Here is a 25,299-nt window from a genome sequence, read left to right as displayed (position 1 = left end):
TTAATCAAAGTTGTTATGTGTAGCGGCACCACCTGGCTAGAACCAGGAATACACCCTGGAATCTAAAAAATGACCCACAATTCTATAAACACTTAAAATTAGTCTTTATTAGTCTATTGCCTGGTGGAATTTAAGTCAACTTGTCTTCGCAAAACTGATGTCAGACTTTGACTTGCCAATCTAACTTTAATTGTTTCTTTTTACCAATTCTGATGTGAGCTTGCTGTTCTATGTATTATATATTTAATCTATATAATAGTAAGTGGAGATTATTGGTTTCTCAATTATGGTAAATAAATGTAGGTCTTGGCACAACAAAGCACCCCGACATCATCACCCTACCACTACCATGTTGTACCATGTTTGACTGTTGGTACATTGTATTTTCTATGAAATGCTTTATTTGTTTTATGAAACACATAATGTGACCTCATTGCTGAAAAGTCCCAATATTTATTCCAATATATTAGTTCTGTGAGAGACTCCTCATATACATTAGCTGTTAAATGATCACGCAAAGCTATCATTTATTTTGGTTTCTGATGCTTTGTGCATCATCTGAAGAGTTTGATCGCCACCTAGTGAAAGCACATAAGCATGAACGTGTACGGTGCAATATATTTGTGTTACAGTATTATTTGCATTTTAAAAACGTAGAGTGGGTGATGCAAGGCAAGACAGATCTTGGGGACCTGGGTTCAATACTCTGTTCACTGTTAAGAAAATTTGTTCAATCAGTGAGGGTATTATCTGGGTTTCTTTCCTCTCATCTAGCAAACACTAAGAAGGTAAACTGACTTTTCCAAACTGCCCGTATGTGTCAGTGAGTGAGTAGGTAAATGTAAGTGGTGCTCAGCAATGGTGATTCAAAACACAAGTGTAATGAACTACAATGATTTTTAGAGCAGAATGTTGCTTGACACTTTGTTGCTATAATAAACAGGGACAGTATTAAAAAACATACGTATACTCAGCATTACTGGGAACTACAGATGTGCAAGTTAACCATGCTATTAAAACTAATACACCACCATACCATGACAGACACTGTTCAGTTGGGACTTTCTGTTTGGCCCAGAAAAGAGGAAGTCAATTACTTATCAGATCACAGCACACTTTACGTTTCTCCTTTACATAGTTTAGTCTTAAATGTCATTCGTAATAAGGTTTAATTCATTTAAACTCAGAGGTTTAGAGTAGCAAATACACGCATTTACATGTTTTAGGAAATGGGAGAAAACGTGAGTGCCTATAGAAAACCCTAACAGATGAAGCTAAACAGTCCAAATTCCTCAGTCATTGAACAGAGGCGAGGATTAAACCCATCACCATGGTGCTATGCAGGACCTGCACTACCTTCTGATTTTAAATAAACTTATTATTCATTCATTAATTTACTTTATCCTGATCAGGGTTGCAGTGGGAACATGGTGCACCACAGATTTCAAACGTTGAAGAAACCCATACATACATGGGGAAAAAACATGCCACCTTGTGGTCATTTCAGTTCCTACCTTTGATAAATTTGACTTCTGGTGTCCTGTGAAACCCCTTCTGGAGAACACTGGACCTCTGGATGAATCAGGGTGTTGCATGTTAATGAGACAGAAGCAGCTGATGAAACACTTTTCGGGAGGATTAATGACACTCTGGTGTCCTTTGTTTCCTGCTAGATTTGGTAGCAGCAGCTTTCCAGCTGACATAAACTGTGCTTAAGATTACACAGTAACGTTATTTGAGAAATACCTGCATTGAGCTTTCACGACACATTCATGAACGTTACATAATATACAAAGCAATTTTAGACTAATAATGGAGACCATTTTTTAGAATACAGGAGTTAATTTTTGCAGTATGTAACAATACCAGAGACTTGGCTTCCACTATCACAAAATAAAAGACTGAGGTGAAGGAGTGCACTTATAAAAGAACCTCTGTTAAATGATAGGGTTGAAGTCAAAATTTACTTGTAAGAGTCTTGGAAGTTTGGAAGTTTAATGATTTTTGCTACTGTTTTCTGTGACTGAATTATTAAAACTATACAGCATAAAATTCAAGATTTTGTTTAAAATTCAAGTCACGGCCTAATTCCTTGTTAGGGATTATAAATAACTATAAACAGACTATAGATTTTTCTATACCCATATGAATAGGGTTGCATTTATTTAACAAAATTATATGAATCTTTGGTCTCCTTGCCAAGAGCAGGAATTACATGCAAATTGCCACAGGCAACGAGACATCAAACAAGATTATAATCAAATCAAGGAATATTAAGGCCATGCCACAAATATACTCTAATACCTTTTACACTGCTGAATTAATGTGTAAATCTTTTTAAAAGAGGTGTTACAAAAATTCCTGATGCTAATGATTGTATTTTGGTGCAACCTAATTAAACAGTTACTGTGAAGTTAGGGATCTAATCATAAAGTAGCACAGATCTAAAAATGGATACAATACCTCAAGGGCACTGAACATACCTCAGAGCTTAGTTTAGTTCAACATGAAGTAAATATGAAACTTCAGTCACACTGCCTAGATCAGGCTGCCCAATGACAAACCAGAAAGTGAACAAGTTTGAAGACTACTGTGATTACACTGTGTTATTCTAACTGAATTGCAGAAGTTTGTGGCTGTGACTGAAGGTAATTTTAAAGCAACACAAAAGGGTCTTTGTGGAAGGTATTTATAAAATTGGAAGAGTTTCTGAGCAATACGACTTAAAGAGGAAGGGGGAAGCTGGTACATAAAAGTGTCAGATATCACCCAGGGCTCAGGTTTAGGTCCCCTGTTACAAGACATTAAAAGAGTGGAAACTGCCGATCTACTGTATATACTAATTGGAAAATCCCTCATATTATGAAATATTGTGAAAGTTCATATAATTAGGTACAAGTAAAACATTCTCCCCATGTTTCATAACTGTGCACATTAATGTTCTGAGTGTAAAACACATGACTGTTCTTTATAAAGTTCTTTATAAATGTATAAATATAAATAGGAATAGGGTTGGATGAAAAGTTTACATTTCTTCATAGACAGTGTAAAGAAACTGAGGCACTGCAGATACTAATACTGAATGTGTTTTGGTCCTGTAAGAGTGCATAGCATGGATGAAAAGATGTTTTCCCAGGATGTTCAGGGCAGAGAATAATTTCTGACCTTCGCTGATTTCTGGCAGATATCTGTACATGCAGTGCTGTACTGTGTGATAATGAAAAGACATTTTAAAGTGCTTTGATTTCTGGGTCATTTCCAAGCTATTCGATTCCAGACAGGCCAATCAAAGGATTGTCTGGGTAATTTAATGCACTGGACTCTTGGCACTGTGTGCTGTTTAATACTGGTAAAGGAAACATGACTGATATACTTTTATTGGGCGATTTATTAGGAACACCTTACATATTTTTGGAATTTAAACACTGCTCTGAGAACAGCTGTGAATCTTTAGACAGGTGATGGACACATTTCAGGATGTTTTGGTCCATGTTTACATGATATCATAATGTAATTACAACAGGACATTCATGCTTTGAGACAATGTCTATTGTAAAAAGCACTATACAAATAAATTAGAAATTTTGACTTGACGTTCATGCTGTATCTCCTGTTTTAGTTAATCCCAAAGGTGCTTCAAATATGCTTTAATAACTTACAGCTTCTAATTAGGTCCAGACTCTAATTTCTCATTTAAAATGTCTTGCTTTTTATAGATAATTGTGTTTGTTTATGCAAAATGTATAGATTATTATGACCTGGAAGATCAGATGGAGCTGCATGGCGCACAGCAACATGGGTTTATTTCTCAGTGTTTCTGAAAAGTTTTGCATATTCTTCCAGTGTTCGCATGTTTTTTTTTTTTGTGTATTCTGGTTTTCTCCCACCTTCTAAAATCATGCAACAGGTGAATTAGCCACTCCAAATTATCCTTAGGTATAAGTGCCTCATTGAAACCCTGATCAAGATGTTGTTAGTGCAAATAAATAAATGAATAAATTATGAGGTTACATTTCTTTAATTAAGTAATGTCTAAATCTAGGTAATCCAGCTATTCATTTATTTATTTTATTAGGATTTTAACATCATGTTTACACACTTTGGTTACATTCATGACATAAAATGGTAGTACTGGTTACACAAGATTCATCAGTTCAAGTCTTCAATGTCAAACACAGTCATGGACAATTTTATTTCTCCAATTAACCTTACTTGGATGTCTGGACTGTGGGAGGAAACCCACACAGACACGGGGAGAACATGCAAACTCCACACAGAAAGAACCCAGACGGCTCAACCTGGGAATCAAACCCAGGACCTTGCTACCCACCGAGCCACCTAGGTACTCTAGCTAAAATAAAAAGGATTCACACACTTTTATATGATCCTCCAAAGAACATAAATTTCACTGCTGCCAAGTTACATAATTTAATATAACGTTTTTTTAAAACAATAAGCTGTGAGCAGATAATAGTGATACTGTGTTGTACAGTTATAGTATGAATTTTTCATGCCACCCCTAACCCCTCATGCCTGAAGCAAATATTGAATAGAGGCTGAGAGAAAGAGCAATGAAAGCAACAGAACTGAAAGGTTATCTAGAGAACAGCGGGGAAATATAGTGTGAAAGAAGAACAATGAGTGAGAAAAAGAAAGAGCGATCTGAGAAATGACACCCAGTAACCAGGAACACAGCTGAGGGTGTAAATATATTTTATTACCAAAAAGAAACATGGTGTGAATTCAAATGCATGTATAAATACACAGGACAGATCAAGCATCATTATTTTTCATTTCTTTTTGCCCATGGCTGCCTCCATATTAGCTGCTGCTTCCTCCTTCAATCTTTCCTCTCGCTGACGCAGAAACTCGCCGTATTCTTCCGGAGACAGGCTGACAGAGGGATGACGAGAGGAGGAAGAAAGGAAAAGGGATACGGCACACGGAGGGGAGGGGATGCAGACAGGTGATGGAGAACAAGAGAGCGACAGACGGAAAGATACATCAACATTACATTTGAATTTCAAAATTCTCTTTGCTCCATTGAAATGCAGGACAAATGTTATTTTCTCATGCATGCATGATGAGTCAGTCTGTCTGTGCTTTAGTGACATGATTCATTCAGCAAAGAGCGACAATGTCATCTCCGACAGGAACCCGAGGCTCCGAATCACTAATGTAATGAGGTCCTGTTTTCCTGCCCCGTCTAAATGCTGATAAATTTCATTCGCACAAAACAGCATTTTATATTTGTTGCTTGCTGTACATGACTTGACAGAAAATTACTTTGCCAGGAGGTAAAACTGTGCATGTGTGTATAATTGCACAAATCCATTATATAGCGGTCATGGGTTGTTCTAATTTTCATTAAATTATCAATTATGCAAACCAAAAAAAATCATTTTTAACTTGAAGCAGGATTTGTGCCAAGTCTCAGACATATACTGCTGTATGAGTAAAAATTTTATGAGGCTGACAGAAATACATTTCTACCCTCCAGCCCCGATTTACTGATAATAAAACGCATACAAAGTTAATAAAAACCTATAAATAACTACTTCCACAGAAGAATGAGACATATAAGCAAAAAATACATCTCATTTTGCAAGACACTCTTTCACCAAGTCCACATAAATATAGACATTTAAAAAAAGAATTTTTCCTCTGCATTTCAGCCTCCCAACCACATAAAAACAATGTTTTTTTTTTTTTTTTTTTCTTAAATAGGGACCCCGTCGACAAGGGGATGTGTTATAATTCTTATGCTTTCAGCAGGGATGACAAAAGGTTCTTGCTCATGGAAAATTAGATAGATCAATGAATTTGATTGATTAATGAAGGTGAATATCTTGGCATTTTTTGACTTTAGTAGAATTTGACTTTAGTGAATTTACTTCTGGTAAACTGCTGGTGGGAGCTTCCTCACCTGGGTCTACTACAACAAGATCTGCATCTACAACTAAATCAGAATCAATTGTAGTCACCATCCATGGGTGGGAGGTGGGAGGATCAAACCTTTTTCCATTTTCAAAGACCCAACGTAGGTTATAGGTAGTTTAAAATAGATTTATAAGACATCACAAGAGATCTCAAGTATGCTAAATAGCCTATTAATTTTCCCGTGATTATTTTTTACTCTTCTCAATCAAATGCAATGGGACCCCCTCTAGGCTCACTGAGGCTTCCTAATAAGCCCCACGCAGTTGAGAAACTGATCACTGATGAGAATGAAGCTTTTCTAAAACACCATCCAGAGTGGATCCTTCTCTTAAAGGAAAGTTTCGTATTTTTTGATAGTCTTTTAAGGAGGAACTATTCATTCTAAGTCTTGGCACAACATCTGTGATGGGTTCAAGTCAAAACCTATACCAGGCAACTTAAAATGGTAATTCTGTGTTTTTTTTTTCTTTTTCTATTGATTTTTAAACCAACTATTTCAAGGTGAACCTGTTTGGTAGTGAACTTGGTGAACCTGCACCCCCACAACTGTTGGTTATGTCCTTAGTATGAAATGCATAATTTGCTTTGTTCAAACCCTGGATCGAGACCCTTTGGTGGTAAGATGCATTGTTTGTGTTTCCTGGGTCGGGTAAATAAATCATGGATAAAATGTGGGCTGCCTGAAAAAAAGTTTAAGACCTTTGTGTGTGTTTTTTTTTTTTTAAGATCCTATTTTTATTTGTCTATAGAACATTATTTTAAAAAGTCTGAGGAACATCCAGGTGTTTTTTTGCAAATCTCGAATGGGTACTGATATTTTACTTGGTATGCAGTGGTTTCAGACCTACTAATCTCTTATGAATGCCATTTTCACCTAATCTCTGGATTATGTAGTCATGACCACTGACTGTACCTGAAGCATGAGTTCTCTCCAGTCCTATAAACATGGATTCTCGGTTCTTTTACAACTTTCAGGGAAAGTAATGGCTCTTATTGTCATTTGATTCAGTACCAGGGGCTTATAAATAACCCATTTGAGGGACTTGGGTGGCACAGCAGTAAAACACGATAGCACACCAGAGGTGAGATTTCGAACTCAAGTTCTTAGCTCTGAATCTCAGCTCTGTTACTGGCAGGCCAGGCATCTAAACCATAGGGTGGGACTGCTGGAGGGGACTCCTCATAACTTCTGTAATTACAACCTCTGCTGGTGGATTGAGGGCGCCTCCATATGCCATACGGTTCCATATATTAACCTGCCTTGGGCTGGTAAAATAATGAATGAATGAATCCTTTATTGTCATTGCACATTGTACATGTGTCAGAAAGTGTGTATGATTTGTTGTGGCTCTTTTAAGACAGGAATTGGAAGATTGTAGCAGTAGAAGAACAGAAAACCTATTTTCTAAATCTCACTAGATAATGGCCTAGTGTTCCTGTAAAAACTTTACTATGATTGTTTACATTTAACAGTAAGGTTTACAATGAGTGAGATACATTCTACTGCACTGTGATCAAATAGCTAATTTGGCTTACCAATTAACATTCATTAAATAGCTGCTTAAGTAACTAAGTTTCTCTTGTGTAATGTGTTTTGTTTATTGGTCTGTAAACATTAATTGGAATAGATATGCACTAACGGAGGCAAATGATAAACAGGGCAGTTATGTTTGGTATACTGTGTTTGGTGTGAATGTGTAGCAGTAAAAAAGACAGTGTTTCTCACTCGTTGACGACTTTAATGCCGAGCGATCTGGCTGAGCCGATGATGGACTTGACTACATTCTGCATGGAGGCGTCCTGCAGCTTAAAGCATTCGTCCTGGGACTTGACCTGTGCTATTTCATACACGGCTCGTACAGAAACCATGCCCGCAGTCTCATGCCCTGGTGAGTACAGCAAAGGCACAGAGCTAGTTAGAGATAGTCCGACACAACAGAAAAATGAGAAAGTACAAGAGTGTTTCAGTGGCCGGGGGTATGTAGAAAGGGGATGGGGTGCAGTGGAGCCAAAAACAAGAAGTAAAGCTGAAAAGAGGAGAAAATACTGTGGGTGTTAAAAGAGCAGCTCGAAAAAGAGGAAATAATTAAAGAGAACAAGAAGACAGGAAAACGAGGAGAAATTTACAATTCTCTTTCCTTTGTGCGGCATCATTTGCTGCTGCCTTTCCTGAATAATTCTGCTGCCTCTGTTCTGGTATGGCTTACCATAAATATATCATTAATCAAAAAAATTTAATTCAAAGTCAGCCTGTCCATTTTTAAAACATATGCTGGAATAGAAGTGAATAAATGGGCTGCAGAGAACTGGAAAAAACCCATGACAAATTATGACCACACTAATACTAGGCCCGACTTACCCGTCTTTCCTGCTCCTTTCTCGATGCCTGCAGCTTGTTTAAGGAAGTAGGAGACTGGAGGCTGACCTATCTTCAAGTCATATGTCCTATCTGGCTGTAGAAAGAAAAAATAGAGATATTTAATACAGGTTCACTTTTTACAGCCCGAAAAAAACAACCCAGCATTAAATTCAGGTGGCAAAAAGAACAAATATCTACCATAACCTTAAAACATGGTCAATAAATGTGATGCTTAAACATCTGAGACTAAAGGATGCAATTCAGTTGCAATCATGTATACTCACTTATATATTGGGGATAATTACCAGCAAGATAAAAATAGAATTGTCTTTTGTCTCTTTCTTTTTATGCCTTTAAAAAATGTCCACTCTTAAAGCAGATGTACCAGAAGCTTAATAAAGAGTGTGCTTGTGTGTGTGCTAGGGGTGCATTTAGCTCTAGTGTACTCTTATGTTCTCATCATGTTCACCTCATGTTCATTACACATATTTATTTGCAACATTTCTGAATACTAGTAATTTATTTTATGAGGTGTTTAGTCACTGGTAAATGTTTAGTACAGTAATCACCCACCAAAAAAGGGAGACATGAATTACAGGAAGGAATTCTGTTGATTTTATTGTGAACTGTACAACCTCTGCTGGCTGATCGAGGGTGCCTGCACAATAATTGCATAATGCGGGGGATGATGGGGATCGATGTGTCTCCGTACATCATACAGTTCCCTATATGAATCTGCCTTGTGTTGGTAAAAAAGTGGCCAGCTCTATGCATGCACCGGAAAGTGCATATGATGGTTAGGGAGTGGAGAATTGCAGCAGAGGCTGAAATTCGAATTAGGTAGCTGGATACGACTAGGTTTGGAGAAAATTGGGAAAATGTATTAAGAGAATAAAAAAACCTTTCTTAACTGATGTATTTTAATAATTATTTTATAAAATCTAACTAGATAATAGCATTATGTTCCTGTTAAAACTTGCATGCTTTGTTAGCCCCCTTTTATGCTGTTCTTCAATGGTCAGGACCACTACAGAGCAGGTATTATTTAGGTGGTGGATCATTCAGAGCACAGCAGTGACACTGACATGGTGGTGGTGTGTTAGTGTATGTTGTGCTGGTATGAGTGGATCAGACACAGCAGCGCTGCTGGAGTTTTTAAATACCGTGTTCACTCACTGTCCACTCTATTAGACACTCCTACCTAGTTGGTCCACCTTGTAGATGTAAAGTCAGAGACGATCGCTCATCTATTGCTGCTGTTTGAGTTGGTCATCTTCTAGACCTTCTTCAGTGGTCACAGGACGTTGCCCACAGGGTGCTGTTGGCTGGATATTTTTGGTTGGTGGACTATTCTCAGTCCAGCAGTGACAGCGAGGTGTTTAAAAACTCCATTAGCATGGCTGTTATCCACTCATACCAGCACAACACACACTAACACACCACCACCAGTGTCACTGCAGTGGAGAATGATCCACCACCTAAATAATACCTGCTCTGTAGTGGTCTTGTGGGGGTCCTGACCATTGAAGAACAGGGTAAAAGCAGGCAAACTAAGCATGCTGAGAAACAGATGGACTACAGTCAGTAATTGTAGAACTACAAAGTGCTCCTATATGGTAAGTGGAGCTGATAGAATAGACAGTGAGTGTATAAACAAGGAGGTGGTTTTATTGTTATGGCTGATCGGTGTATATGTACACATGTATATACAAATTATCTTTTTAAGTGGTGATTTTATTCCTGCTTCCCATTTCAGAATCTTATTTTTGTTATCATGTACACCGTAGAGGTTTCTAGCCTCAGTTAAGCTCAGTCCAGATGTTCTGGGGTTTTTTTCTGGGATCTTATGTAACATCCTGTATTCATTTTTTTTTTTTTAAATATCGTCTTTCACTGTGGTGGTGGAGTCCTAGAAAACTGGCACAAGACTGATGTGTTTTTTGGATTAATTATTATGTTTTTATTCATCTAAAACCATTTAGTGTGAAAAGATGCCATAACAAAGGTGGTATTTTACGGGCTATTAAAGAACGCTAGCAATAAACATTAGGGTGAAGAAAATAGAGGAACGGCTGTAGTATGTTTCACAATGAGAGTTTTTAATGCATTTCCCCCCAACTTTTCTCCCAATCTAATTATTTAACCTTTACTGCAGTGCAGTAGCCAACAGCTTATGGATTCATATGGAGATCCGTATTGTGCATAGAAAGTCCTTTACAGTCACATTGTGCAGGCGCCATCAATCAGCCGGTAGTGCCTCTGGTTGTTCTGCACAAAGACTCATTCTTCAAGTACAACTACAACCCCAAATCAGAAAAAGTTTGGACAGTATGGAAAATGCAAATAAAGTAAAAAGTGTTCCTTACGGCTGCTTTGACTTTTATTTAATTGCAGACAGTTTGAAAGATTTAAAAGTGACCCATCTGAGTCATTTCGGATGCTTATATGGTTTCTATTCCTGCCTGTATTGGAGTAAAAATTTGAAAGCTGTGGCATAAAAGCATAAAAGGCTCAATTCAATTCAATACACTAGGGCTCTATTAAATAGTGTGCTATTAGCATAATTTAAAAATAACTTTCAAGGACAAAGACACTACACAGAATTAACATCTGCTCTTATTTACAAAGCTTTAAGACCATCATACCATCTTAAAACCAAGATATCATTGTTTTCATGTAAACATATTGCTCCAAGTGTCACACTGGCATCTGTCCATGCATGTGAACCCTGCAAAAATCTAATTGCCATCAAGAGTATCGGACAGCTTTTTCTAATAAACTCCAATAAAGTGTCCAGTGAAGCTAATACATGCACACACACACACACACACACACACACACACACACACACACACACACACACACACACAACAAATAGGCCACTGCTACAGAATCTTCAAGGCACAGATTAGGCATCACAGACAGGATCAAAGACAATGAGCGCAAAGCAGACAGCCTAATGGGACCACCAAGACCTAACAAGAAGTCCAACATAGCAGGATAACTTAGCCAAAAATGGACTGCCGCCACCCAGCTAATCCCGAAAGCAAACCCTGCCACCCTCATACACACAGTAAAATGACCATAACTTGGCCAAAGTCAGCTAATCTCTCACTTCTGCACCCCCTAATCAGTGTGCTTGCAAAACACTGTAGCTGAAGGGCCTGCTTAGCATTCGGGTTGTTAATCATTACGCGTTATGGGAATTTCATACTTTCTTTTAAATGCCAGCACAGTTTGGCATTAACTTTATGAGGCAGAAATCATTCTGAAAAAATACACATGCAAATATTGGCGCAGGGCTAGACTGGGACAGCATATCAGGCAGGAAACTCAATTCTTAACCCACGTCACTTGCAAACAGGTGTAGAAAATTTATTAGCTTCAGAAGCAGGCTTAACATTTGTTGAAATGTATCCTGATGTGTTTGTTTTTTGCATTGTTTCTGGTGGGTGACAGCACAAGCCATACATGTCTGTATGTCATATTGTTTTACACACTTTGGTTACATTCATGACAGGACAGGTAATTACTCAATACACAAGATTTATCAGTTCATGTTTAATGTCAAACACAGTCATGGACAATTTTGTATCTCCAATTCACCTCACTTAGATGTTTTTGGACTGTGAGAGGAAACCTGAACACCCAGTGAAAACCCACACAGACACAGGGAGAACATGCAAACTCCACACAGAAAAGACCCAGACCATTTCACCTGGGAATCGAACCCAGGACATTCTTGCTGTGAGGCGACAGTGTTACCCACCGAGCCATTGTGCCACCCCTGCCAAAATCTAAGCACCATAATTCTACACAGACAAAGTGTGTTTTGATAAATCTATCACAAAATTAGTTAAATTGTGATGTTTTATGCTTGGCGGTGTAAACTGGGAGACAATTATCACTTTTTGTGGTCCACAATGCAGCAAGGTGCAAAAAACAACCCCTCCTTAAAGCTTTCATAAAATTGAGGAGTTGTTTTACACTGTAACTATTGAAAACATTCATATTTGGTATTGTAATGTTCTTTCTACATTATCCAAGGCTTACAAAAATCACAAAAGTATTTCCAATTATCCAACACATTTAACAAGTAAATAGTTTGGTGATTGGGCCAAATTTTTAGCCTCGCAAATATTGAGTGGATTGATGGATTTGTATCCCTTTGTAAACACAATTTCTAGATGACATGGTTTATTTTAATTGATTTCATATGGAGCAATCATAAACAGTAATGATTAGGCAATCATAACTGAATATCGATTTAATCCCATCAGTTATGGTCAGCAGCTTGGACGGCCTGGTTAACATTCAGACTAGCTTAAAAACCGTCCCTGTCCAACAAGAGAAGCTGGAAGATTACTCCTCCTGGAAGCATAAATCCACAGAAATGCCTTCAGACCACAGGATATTGTTTATGAACGCTGAAATAAATACTGTTTATGACCAGCAGTCTTGACAGAGTTACAAAGTCATTCCTGAGCCTCGCAGGCTGCAATGAACCATGGTGAGAGTCATAATGTCCGAAGGGAAGAAATTTAGTCCAGTAGTAAAATCACTCATGCAGTAACTCTTAAAGAAAAGCCAGTGATCCACAGGCTTCTCCTGCCTGACTAACGTTCTGTATTCATGACTACACCATCAGAAACATCCAGTATAAAAATGGAACTGGGGTCATCTCATCTCGGTTTCTCATTAATAATCCACCACATTCTGTCAATCAACAAAACAAAAATCTATTTATTCACTTCAAGCATTAAGGAGCCATCGTTCTTTCAGATAAAGCAAATCCATCTTTAAAGTATAAAAAGAGTGGACACTCTTGCTAGGAGTGTAGAAAAGGCCACAACATCCGATTGGAAGGCAGACAGAGAAATGTTTTAGGCGATAATTCAAACAAAGCGACAGAGGTACAAGGTTTAACAGATTTGTCCAGAATGTTGGAGAAACATTTAAAGATTTTTGTTCTTAGACCCAAACTTGGGCATTTTTCTTGGATTACATACAGAAAAATACACTTTACCATTTGGAAAAAAGAATGTCTTTATTTGTCATATATACATGTACACGTGTACAGTACAATGAAATTCTTTTTTGCAAATTCTAGCTTGTTTGGAAGCTGGGGTCAGAATGCAGGGTCAGTCATTGTACTACTACTGACTCTGTACGTTTGCCTCTCTTATCTGTGCTTCTTTTAAATCCAGACTTATCAGTAGCCAAAAACATTTCTGTATAAATGCAGTACTGTCAGTGAGTTGGTCTACTCATTCACACAGACACTCCTAATAACACTTAACATAATAAACTGGGACTACTATAGAAGAATCATTAAAGGTAAATGGACATTTTACTGCACATGTCCGTTTGGACTACTTTATGCGAAGGTTTACTGCACAGATCTGGCAACCCTGTTCATCACCTTAATTACATCTGAAGTCACAGACTTTAAAGCACGCATAACAAATGACTTGTACTTATTCTCTAAATAAACTGGGAGCCACACTCAAGCACAAAATACACTTTAATGACACTTATTAAAACACATAACTTTTTAATGACTTCTAAACATCAAACGGAGCACAAGCATTAGCCTAAGTGATTTAATTAGATTTATATTAGTGATGGGATTAGATTCGAGGTAATCTTATATTCACCACCACTACCCAATGACCCAGTAATATAGAAAACATTATACTTAGTTAAGCATTTTAGAGTGATAGTTTGGCATGTTAATAACTGCACATCATCTACAAATATGCAGAAATGTCTATCATGTATATCATAATATTTTGGTTTCAACAGAGGGTTTATATTAAATAAAAAAAGAGACTGATGCACACCAAAAGTCAATGAAATTACAGCTTGTCCCTGTGAAACTAGCATATAGAACCTAAAAACAATCATAGAAAAGTGTGAAAGTCACTCTTTCCATCTGAAAATGTCATGCCACTAGGTCAGGACATGGCTGCTGTACCGTGAACACCACAGAGACAAGAGATCCTGACGTTTTTTGCCTCTCAGCACTCACAGCTGTCATCGCTGACAGCAAAACCCAGGAATTACATTTAAAGTTGACAGCATTGCTCAAAATTTCAATTTTTATCCTGGGATTCTTTGTGTGAGGCACTCGATCCAATCACATTCTGAAAAAACCTGCCTGTTCATAGAGCCTTAAAATTACGATATTTCTGCTTTTTTCTGTGCTTCAGATAGATGAAGGAATGAAGTGTCTCTGGTGTTGAAGAAAAGGTTACCAGTGATAAAGTCTGCATTTTTACACTGTGTAATTCCTCTGCCTCTGACAAAAAAGGACCACAGATTGCAGTAATGGTTTCCATTGAGCCACTCAATGCAGCTCTAAGCACTGTTACATGAAAGATATGAAATCGGGACCCGCGTTCAATGCTTTCAATTTAGTCAGTCATGCGACCCTTAAAATTGCATATCAGCAACGCTGATATAATGAACAGACATTTTTCTCAACTTTTGCAATGAGCCATTCAGTGGAGCACTCAGACTCATTCCAAATGCAGCACTAATGTCAGTGAGTTCATATTTATTATATACAGGCTACATGTCTATTGTTTTATTTTACCTGGCTGGAGCAAAATAAGCAAGAGCCAGGATGAGCAACGATCATACAGAGAGAGATAGAAAATTAAAGCTGTCAGGTTAGACTCCTAATGCACCCAAGAGACAAATCATTGAATCTGCCTTCATTACTATCCAAGGCACTGAAGCAGGTACATTACCAGTATTAACTCAAAGAGCTGAAATAATAACAGCACCTTTGGCACATTCCTTGTAATAATGAACAGCAGGTGAGTTCAGGTCGAGTGAAACCTACGTGCACTGACTTACCAATGACACCCACTACAAAGTATTTTGCACTTCAGTCAATTTCAGAGTAGTTTCTGATTCCATCTGAACATAACTGAGTCATTTCATCAAAAAAGTGCCATTTGATAAAATGCATATGATACATACAGGGGTTGGACAAAATAACTGAAACACCTGGTTTTAGACCACAATAATTTATTAGTATGGAGTAGGGCCTCCTTTTGCGGCCAATACAGCGTCAATTCGTCTTGGAAATGACATATACAAGTCCTGCACAGTGGTCAGAGGGATTTTAAGCCATTCTTCTTGCAGGATAGTGGCCAGGTCACTACGTGATGCTGGTGGAGGAAAACGTTTCCTGACTCGCTTCTCCAAAACATCCCAAAGTGGCTCAATAATATTTAGATCTGGTGACTGTGCAGGCCATGGGAGATGTTCAACTTCACTTTCATGTTCATCAAACCAATCTTTCACCAGTCTTGCTGTGTGTATTGGTGTATTGTCATCCTGATACACGGCACCGCCTTCAGGATACAATGTTTGAACCATTGGATGCACATGGTCCTCCAGAATGGTTCGGTAGTCCTCGGCAGTGACGCGCCCATCTAGCACAAGTATTGGGCCAAGGGAATGCCATGATATGGCAGCCCAAACCATCACTGATCCACCCCCATGCTTCACTCTGGGCATGCAACAGTCTGGGTGGTACGCTTCTTTGGGGCTTCTCCACACCGTAACTCTCCCGGATGTGGGGAAAACAGTAAAGGTGGACTCATCAGAGAACAATACATGTTTCACATTGTCCACAGCCCAAGATTTGCGCTCCTTGCACCATTGAAACCGACGTTTGGCTATGGCACGAGTGACCAAAGGTTTGGCTATAGCAGCCCGGCCGTGTATATTGACCCTGTGGAGCTCCCGACGGACAGTTCTGGTGGAAACAGGAGAGTTGAGGTGCACATTTAATTCTGCCGTGATTTGGGCAGCCGTGGTTTTATGTTTTTTGGATACAATCCGGGTTAGCACCCGAACATCCCTTTCAGACAGCTTCCTCTTGCGTCCACAGTTAATCCTGTTGGATGTGGTTTGTCCTTCTTGGTGGTATGCTGACATTACCCTGGATACCGTGGCTCTTGATACATCACAAAGACTTGCTGTCTTGGTCACAGATGCGCCAGCAAGACATGCACCAACAATTTGTCCTCTTTTGAACTCTGGTATGTCACCCATAATGTTGTGTGCATTGCAATATTTTGAGCAAAACTGTGCTCTTACCCTGCTAATTGAACCTTCACACTCTGCTCTTACTGGTGCAATGTGCAATTAATGAAGATTGGCCACCAGACTGGTCCAATTTAGCCATGAAACCTCCCACACTAAAATGACAGGTGTTTCAGTTATTTTGTCCAACCCCTGTATATTAGCCTCCTGGTAGTTTAATTTTTAATGCCATGTCCGCCCATGAGCCATGTTCATGTCAGGAAAGGTTGTGATATCTCTTTTATAGGCCTAAAAAAAAGGAGGGATGTCGCTATTCTGTTTTATTTAGTGAAGTTATGTCTGTTGTCTATATATGTCTGTTATATGTGTAGCCTGCAGGTAATTAATATAGATCTTTTTATTTTACGTATATTATAATCATTTATTTATTTTGACCATTTTATTTATGCATTTCTCTCATTTTCTCCCAATTTAGCGTAGCCCATTATTCTCCCGCTGCTGGGGACCCCAGTCGAGTCCGAGAAGGGTATATTTGCCTGACACACACTCTCTACGAAATGTGTGCAGTCCACCGACCCCTTCTTATGCGCCCATACATTGGTGGATTCGCGTGTGAGGCCAGTCTCGCACATGGAGAGTCATGCACTGATCTTTATGTTTATCCACTTCTGTACAGCCGCCTCGGCCTACTAACCATTGATCCTTACACAGCATCAATGACCCCACCCACATTTTTTCCCACCCAGCAGACTAGTGGCAAATTTTGTCCAAAAATTGTGCCTCCTAGGGGCGCCCAGCTGATCAGTAGCAGAGCCAAGATTTAAACTCTAAGAGTTTAATATCCCGCTGTGCCACCTCGGTGCCAAAATCATTTATTTAAAAAAGAAATTATTAACTTTAACTTTATTTATATAGTACTTTATCATATATATTAGGACAGCTTATAAAGTGAATACCATGTTGCAACTTAGGTCTTGTGACCATTTGTTTCCCCCCCAGGTTCTCTGGTTTCCACCCACCTCCAACTTACAAAAAGTAGATTAGCTATAAATCACTCACTAGATGTGTGAGTAGATGTGCGAGTAGATGTGCGAGTAGATGTGCGAGTAGACGTGTGAGTAAATGTGAGTATGTGTTTCACGGCAATAGAAAGTCCAGGGTGTATTCTTGCATATTGCAAAGAGTTTTTCTGCTGGAAATACACCCACTGGGACACAGATCAGGATGATGTACTTAGTGAAAATGAATAAAGAATGAATTTGTGGAGAAAGTTAGATCTTTTTGTTCAAGCTGTTTTTCCGACCAAAGCAAAGTCCCAACACACAGTGTTCAAATATAATTAACAGTGAAGTTGAAGCTGCCTGTTTACAGGATCTGGGACTTGTTATTAATGTTTCTGATGTAAGGAGCACTATTCTAAACAAAAATGTAATTAAAAAAACCTTAATGTAGGGTGACTATACGTCCCTTTTTTCCCCAGACATGTCCTCTTTTTTTGGACCTAAAAATGCGTGTGGCCGGGATTTCTAAATCACCAAAAACGTCCAGGATTTTTTGTCTCAGTCGTGATCCTTGAGAAGCAGAATGCATGACCTGCAAAGTGTCCAATAAAGGTGCAGTTCAGCAAAACACTAAACTTCAGCTAAAGGAGGGAGAGTTTGTCAAGTAAATGAACTATTTGGTGAGATCGGGTAAAACAGAAGATGCACAACAAAGCATCATAACTGCTACAGATCAATGGACTGCACGTTGGCCTTGTTAAAAGTCTTTCCCTTATTCTGAAACAGCGTAAACATTTCCAAATGCGCGTACTAAGATAGAGGTTATTGTCAACGCCGTGATAGAGCCAAATTCTGCCTACTGATAAACTGTTTGTTGTTTTATTGTTTAGGGTCGAACACTAAATGGAACGAAATAAGATTATCTGACCATAAAGGCATTTGTTAATTGTCTTATTAAAAAGTAGCTGTTTATTTATTAAAGTTCAATAACATAGTTGCATTATTGATGCATTTGACCCCCCCGGAACTAAACCTTCCACCCAGTGCAGGTGTTCGTTTGCCCCATACTGCCATCTTATAGCAAGTGTCCTCTTTTTTGAAAACCAAAATATGGTCATCCTACTTAATGAAATACCTCAGAGGCTGGATCATGAGTAGAAAGGAGTTTTATTCTTGTCTGCAGAGAAGGATCACAATGACAGTCTCATACGAAAACTCAGAGATTGTGATAACAAGGAAAAAAAAAACAATTACCACTTATACTCCCAGTGACTTTGTAGGACAGTGAAAGATTCCATAATTAACAGAGATTTCTTAGCTACAACATAGGAACTGGTCTAGACCAGCTAGAACTGGGTGTTGGAGGTCATACAATGTAATTGTTGCCTTTCTTGTCACGTACGCCATTTTCCAGTAGCACTCCATTGTAGCAGTATTCTTGAAATATTGTTATATGACTACTGGCAATCATGCCATAAGCATATCTACACGATCTAAGTAGTAATTGATTATGTATTAATACCTCTAGTGTACATTAACATTTTTCTCCCACAGGCTTATTAACAATGCAAGACATTTAACATTCATACTGCATCAGTGGCTGCTGATCACCGTTGTGTAGAACTGAACATGATGATCTCGAGGGATTCAGAGAAACTGTATACATGAATATGAACCAGGCCGATCAATAGTGATAATCTGTCACAATACCAAGGGTCACTCCCGCTGCACATTATGACTGGCTGTATTTAAAAAAAAAAAAACTAACAAATAAAGACCAATTAAAAACCTTTCTGTAATATTACCTTGACGTCGATCCTGACAGGAAGAGGAATGCCTTCTTTAATGTCTTTTGTTTTCTCGTTGAAGTCCTTACAGAATGCGCCGATTGGGATCCCTCGCTGCAATATTAAACAGACAAGAGAGAAGACACAGTGAATGAATTCATAAATCCGGACTGGCAAACACGTCTCAGATGGCCACTCATGGTGGCTCTCACTTGATGAATACCAATGACTATTCAGAAGGGCCGCATGGTGCGTGTCAATCAATCGAGAAATTATTGGTGCGCTCTGAGTGCCTCTGCACGCTCAGGTAGCTGTGATAGCGCTGGAGTGGACGATTCATTCAGTGAAGAGGCCATTTAGCCAACGGTATGAGCGCTGATTTCTAATTTAACCAGACAGCAGGCAGAGAGCTCAACCTACAGCTTAATGTCTTAAATATCACTGTATACTGTATCTAAATAAGGGATTGTTCACATAGGAATTCAGATGTACATTAAGAAAGCCAAGACAGGTTGTACTATTTAAATTGTACTTAAATTGTAATCATATTTACACATTAAATTATATAAAATCTACATTTTAATGTTCATGATTTTTTATCATCTGCTGTACCATGAAAAGAAACATAATACATGCAACATCAGTCATAAATGCTATTTTTAATAAGGCATGTGTACTGGCATGTATGTAATCATTACAGTTATTACTGTTAACTACAACAAAAAACAAAACAAGATAAAATGACCCTTGTTCAAAGGTAGGAGTGGTGGCAGCTACCAGAGAGAGAGAGAAGTTCCAATTGGTTTAGACTAAACTGGGTGCACTAAGAAACCCGACACTAAGAACACATCCGTTATAATCATAAAAGTTATTTTAAATATAAAAGGTTATTATTAAAAAAAAAATTTTTTTATGCATTTTCTCTCTTTTTCTCACGATTTTTAGCGCGTCCAATTTTTACCCAATTGTGTTATGCTTCCTCTTTACTGGTGCTGACCCCCGTCCCTGATTGAGGAGACTGAACTGACACATGCCTGACACGTGAGCAGTTGCCGACTGCATTTTTTCACCTGCACCAGCCGAGTTCATATGCGAATCTGCCCTGTGCACGGAGAGCCACACCCTAATCAATGCATTATTCCTTGACTCTGTGCAGACGCCATCAACCAGCCAGCAGAGGTTGTAATTGCACCAGTTATGAGGTCCCTATCTGGCTCCCTCCTGGATGAACAACAGCCGTTGTTCATATAGCCGCCCAGCCCAGCCAGATGGTAGAGCTGAGATTCGATACAATGTATTTAAAATCCCAGCTCTGGTGTGCTAGTGTATTTTACCGCTGCGCCACCTGAGCGGCCCCATAAAAGGTTATTTACATTTATTTACATTAACCCAGGCTTAGTATAAATTTTGCTACAGCGAAATTGGGACGATTTTCACAGTGTGATGCCGGCTTAATAAAAACTCACAACAAAGTAAGTAAAAGCAATAAACCTTTAAATGTAAAAATAACCCAAAAAACTAAAATGAAAGCACTCCAGCCCTGAGATTCTAAACACCCCCCGGTTTGAATCTCGGCTCTGCTACCGGTCGGCTGGCCGCCATCTAGCAGGCACAATTGGCAGTGCCTGCAGCAAACAAAATTGGCCACGGAGTCTGGCTGAGGAAAAAGGCCGGAATAAGTGAGTGGGGTCATCAAACGCTGTGCAAGGACCCTGGTTAGCAGACCGAGCTGCCTGTGCAGAAATGAATAAGCCTAATGTGCGAATCTACCAAAGCACAGGCAAAAAGAAGGTGCTGAAAGACTGCACATGCGTCGGAGGGGGCAGGGAGCAGGCAAATAAACCCTCCGCAAACGCAACTGGGATCCCCAGCAGCGGAAGACTAATTGGCTATGCTAAATCGAGAGAAAAAAGGGAGAAAATGCATAAATAAATAAACAGAAAAAAACCTGATAAAACACTAATAAGCCATGGCTGCCTTTTTTTTTTTTTTTTTTTTTAGAAGTTTAGAGTTTAACATGGCAGAAACTTCTGCGGCTCTAATCATAAAGCTGCAACTAATCAGTAGTCTAATTACAGCACAGAACTTTAAACTGACCTTTATCTGGCAAACCTTCCCGAAGGCACCACATTAACTAAGGCTCATATTTTACTTTTCTATGGTATAAAAACGCAGTGAAATAAGGTTTTACATTTCTAAAGCTACATTTACAGTGTTGCTTAAAAATATTATAGTTGGTCATTAATTTATTAAGATAAAAATATAGAATACTACATATGTGAACGGCAAAAGTACGTGGATTAGCAGGTAATTAGAAATAGAGTTTAAGGCTGGTGTTTTAAATCATGGAGATAACAATCAGGTGTGAGTAAGTACCCGGTTGTATTTTAAGACCATTAAATCTATCAATGTCTGACCTTTGCAACACATGTTTGTGGCATGAAAAGGCAAGTTTCAGAGGACTACAGAGATCCATCCATGGATAACCCTAACCCTAACCCTAACCCTAACCCTAACCATCTCTAAAGAATTTGGACAGATGGTCAACCAACAAAGATCACTCCAAGAGCAAGACCTATAAGTCTGCATGATCACAAAGTAACCCAGAGTAACTTCTAAGCAAATAAAGGACTTTCACACATTGGCTTATGTTAATGTTCATAAGTTTACCATTAAAAGAACACTGCAAAACAGTATACAGTGTATCACAAAAGTGAGTACACCCCTCACATTTCTGCAGATATTTAAGTATATCTTTTCATGGGACAACACTGACAAAATGACACTTTGACACAATGAAAAGTAGTCTGTGTGCAGCTTATATAACAGTGTAAATTTATTCTTCCTTCAAAATAACTCAATATACAGCCATTAATGTCTAAACCACCGGCAACAAAAGTGAGTACACCCCTAAGAGACTACACCCCTAAATGTCCAAATTGAGCACTGCTTGTCATTTTCCCTCCAAAATGTCATGTGATTTGTTAGTGTTACTAGGTCTCGGGTGTGCATAGGGAGCAGGTGTGTTCAATTTAGTAGTACAGCTCTCACACTCTCTCATACTGGTCACTGAAAGTTCCAACATGGCACCTCATGGCAAAGAACTCTCTGAGGATCTTAAAAGACGAATTGTTGTGCTACATGAAGGTGGCCAAGGCTACAAGAAGATTGCCAACACCCTGAAACTGAGCTGCAGCACAGTGGCCAAGATCATCCAGCGTTTTAAAAGAGCAGGGTCCACTCAGAACAGACCTCGCGTTGGTTGTCCAAAGAAGCTGAGTGCACGTGCTCAGCGTCACATCCAACTGCTGTCTTTGAAAGATAGGCGCAGGAGTGCTGTCAGCATTGCTGCAGAGATTGAAAAGGTGGGGGGTCAGCCTGTCAGTGCTCAGACCATACGCCGCACACTACATCAAATTGGTTTGCATGGCTGTCACCCCAGAAGGAAGCCTCTTCTGAAGTCTCTACACAAGAAAGCCCGCAAACAGTTTGCTGAAGACATGTCAACAAAGGACATGGATTACTGGAACCATGTCCTACAGTGTATCACAAAAGTGAGTACACCCCTCACATTTCTGCAGATATTTAAGTATATCTTTTCATGGGACAACACTGACAAAATGACACTTTGACACAATGAAAAGTAGTCTGTGTGCAGCTTATATAACAGTGTAAATTTATTCTTCCCTCAAAATAACTCAATATACAGCCATTATTGTCTAAACCACCGGCAACAAAAGTGAGTACACCCCTAAGAGACTACACCCCTAAATGTCCAAATTGAGCACTGCTTGTCATTTTCCCTCCAAAATGTCATGTGATTTGTTAGTGTTACTAGGTCTCAGGTGTGCATAGGGAGCAGGTGTGTTCAATTTAGTAGTACAGCTCTCACACTCTCTCATACTGGTCACTGAATGTTCCAACATGGCACCTCATGGCAAAGAACTCTCTGAGGATCTTAAAAGACGAATTGTTGCGCTACATGAAGATGGCCAAGGCTACAAGAAGATTGCCAACACCCTGAAACTGAGCTGCAGCACAGTGGCCAAGATCATCCAGCGTTTTAAAAGAGCAGGGTCCACTCAGAACAGACCTCGCGTTGGTCGTCCAAAGAAGCTGAGTGCACGTGCTCAGCGTCACATCCAACTGCTGTCTTTGAAAGATAGGCGCAGGAGTGCTGTCAGCATTGCTGCAGAAATTGAAAAGGTGGGGGGTCAGCCTGTCAGTGCTCAGACCATACGCCGCACACTACATCAAATTGGTCTGCATGGCTGTCATTCCAGAAGGAAGCCTCTTCTGAAGTCTCTACACAAGAAAGCCCGCAAACAGTTTGCCTACAGTCAAGCATGGTGGTGGGAATGCCATGGTCTGGGGCTGCATGAGTGCAGCAGGTGTTGGGGAGTTACATTTCATTGAGGGACACATGAACTCCAATATGTACTGTGAGATACTGAAGCAGAGCATGATCCACTCCCTCCGGAAACTGGGTCGCAGGGCAGTGTTCCAGCATGATAATGACCCCAAACACACCTCTAAGAAGACCACTGCTTTATTGAAGAGGCTGAGGGTAAAGGTGATGGACTGGCCAAGCATGTCTCCAGACCTAAACCCAATAGAATATCTTTGGGGCATCCTCAAGCGGAAGGTGGAGGAGCGCAAAGTCTCGAATATCCGCCAGCTCCGTGATGTCGTCATGGAGGAGTGGAAAAGCATTCCAGTGGCAACCTGTGAAGCTCTGGTAAACTCCATGCCCAGGAGAGTTAAGGCAGTTCTGGGAAATAATGGCACTTCAGGCACTTTCACTAAGGGGTGTACTCACTTTTGTTGCCGGTGGTTTAGACATTAATGGCTGTATATTGAGTTATTTTGAGGGAAGAATAAATTTACACTGTTATATAAGCTGCACACAGACTACTTTTCATTGTGTCAAAGTGTCATTTTGTCAGTGTTGTCCCATTAAAAGATATACTTAAATATCTGCAGAAATGTGAGGGGTGTACTCACTTTTTCACTGTATATATATATTTTTATTTTATTTTTATTTTATTTTTTGTTTATGCATTTTCTCTCCTTTTCTCCTGATTTTTCAGCGCGTTCAATTGCCTGATTGCATCATGCTTCCTCTCCACCAATGCCTATCCCCGCTCTGATTTGAGGACAACAAAGCTAAACCACGCCCCCTCCAACACGTGGGCAGCAGCCGTATGCATCTTTTTATCCACACTAGGCGAGTGCATATATGCGAATCAGTCTTGTGTACGGAGAGACATACCCTGATCAATGCACTTCTTCCCCGCCTCTGTGCAGGCGCCATCAATCAGCCAGCAGAGGTGTGAGTACGGCTTAATACCCCACCCCTATATGAACAACAGGCCAATCGTTGTTCATGTGGCCGCTCAGCCCAGCCGGATGGCAAAGCCGAGATTCAATACCATGTATTCGAGATCCCAGCTCTAGTGTGCTAGCATGTGTTTTTGCCGCTGTGCCACCTGAGCAACTGATTTTATTCCATGTATAAAAACAGCAATTATAAAATTCACAACTGTAATGCAGTATGCAAAAAGTCAATGGCTAAAAACACTTTCTGAATCCACTGTAGGTTTTCTTTTTAATAAAGAGATTTGGTTCAATAATGTAAAATCTATTCATTAAACATACAGTTTAAAACGAATATTAATCAACATACCCTTCCTCTGGACTACAATAATGCACCGCTGAGGACATTCTTTTCATGATGACTAAATTGCTGCAGTTGCCATGTCAACACAAAAGGAAACTTCTGGTCTGGATGAGCTAAATGCTTTTGGACCCAGACACCAAATAATCTTCCTTGTGGCAGATGGCATTACTGTTCGGCTGGCGTGTCGCATTTGAATTAAAAAAAAGGGAAAAAAATCTTGCATTAATGAAACGCAAAACACAAATGCCTGAATCCAGTTTCCCTACTGACTTGCTTATTAAGAGCAATCTCATCTAAACCTTGCTGGCATCTCAGCCAACTCCAATTTAGCTGAAAACAACAGAGTGGAGTAAACAAAAGAGCTGGGGGGTGGTTGTTAATTAAATATGGGATCATATTACACGATGATTGCTATGAGAGCCTCGCCCAATCAGCCCCTCTAGATACAGCCTGGGTTTTAATGCTGAT

General features: G+C 39.4%; 1 protein-coding gene across 1 annotated transcript in view; it reads right to left on the bottom strand.

The window, feature by feature from the left end:
- Positions 1-4,696: 4,696 nt before the first annotated feature.
- The window catches only part of mrpl11 (mitochondrial ribosomal protein L11), a 79,558-nt gene continuing 58,955 nt past the window's right edge, over positions 4,697-25,299 (bottom strand). The window contains exons 3-6 of the mRNA XM_062999791.1: positions 19,170-19,265; positions 8,300-8,393; positions 7,667-7,826; positions 4,697-4,893 (exon numbers count right to left, since the gene is read on the bottom strand). Coding sequence (XP_062855861.1) covers positions 4,791-4,893; positions 7,667-7,826; positions 8,300-8,393; positions 19,170-19,265 — 453 coding nt within the window. The 3' untranslated portion in view covers positions 4,697-4,790. The remainder of the gene's footprint in view (positions 4,894-7,666; positions 7,827-8,299; positions 8,394-19,169; positions 19,266-25,299) is intronic.

The sequence above is a fragment of the Trichomycterus rosablanca genome, chromosome 8 (assembly GCF_030014385.1).
Source record: "Trichomycterus rosablanca isolate fTriRos1 chromosome 8, fTriRos1.hap1, whole genome shotgun sequence".
NCBI lineage: Eukaryota > Metazoa > Chordata > Actinopteri > Siluriformes > Trichomycteridae > Trichomycterus > Trichomycterus rosablanca.
This window is presented reverse-complemented; position numbering and strand designations above follow the sequence as displayed.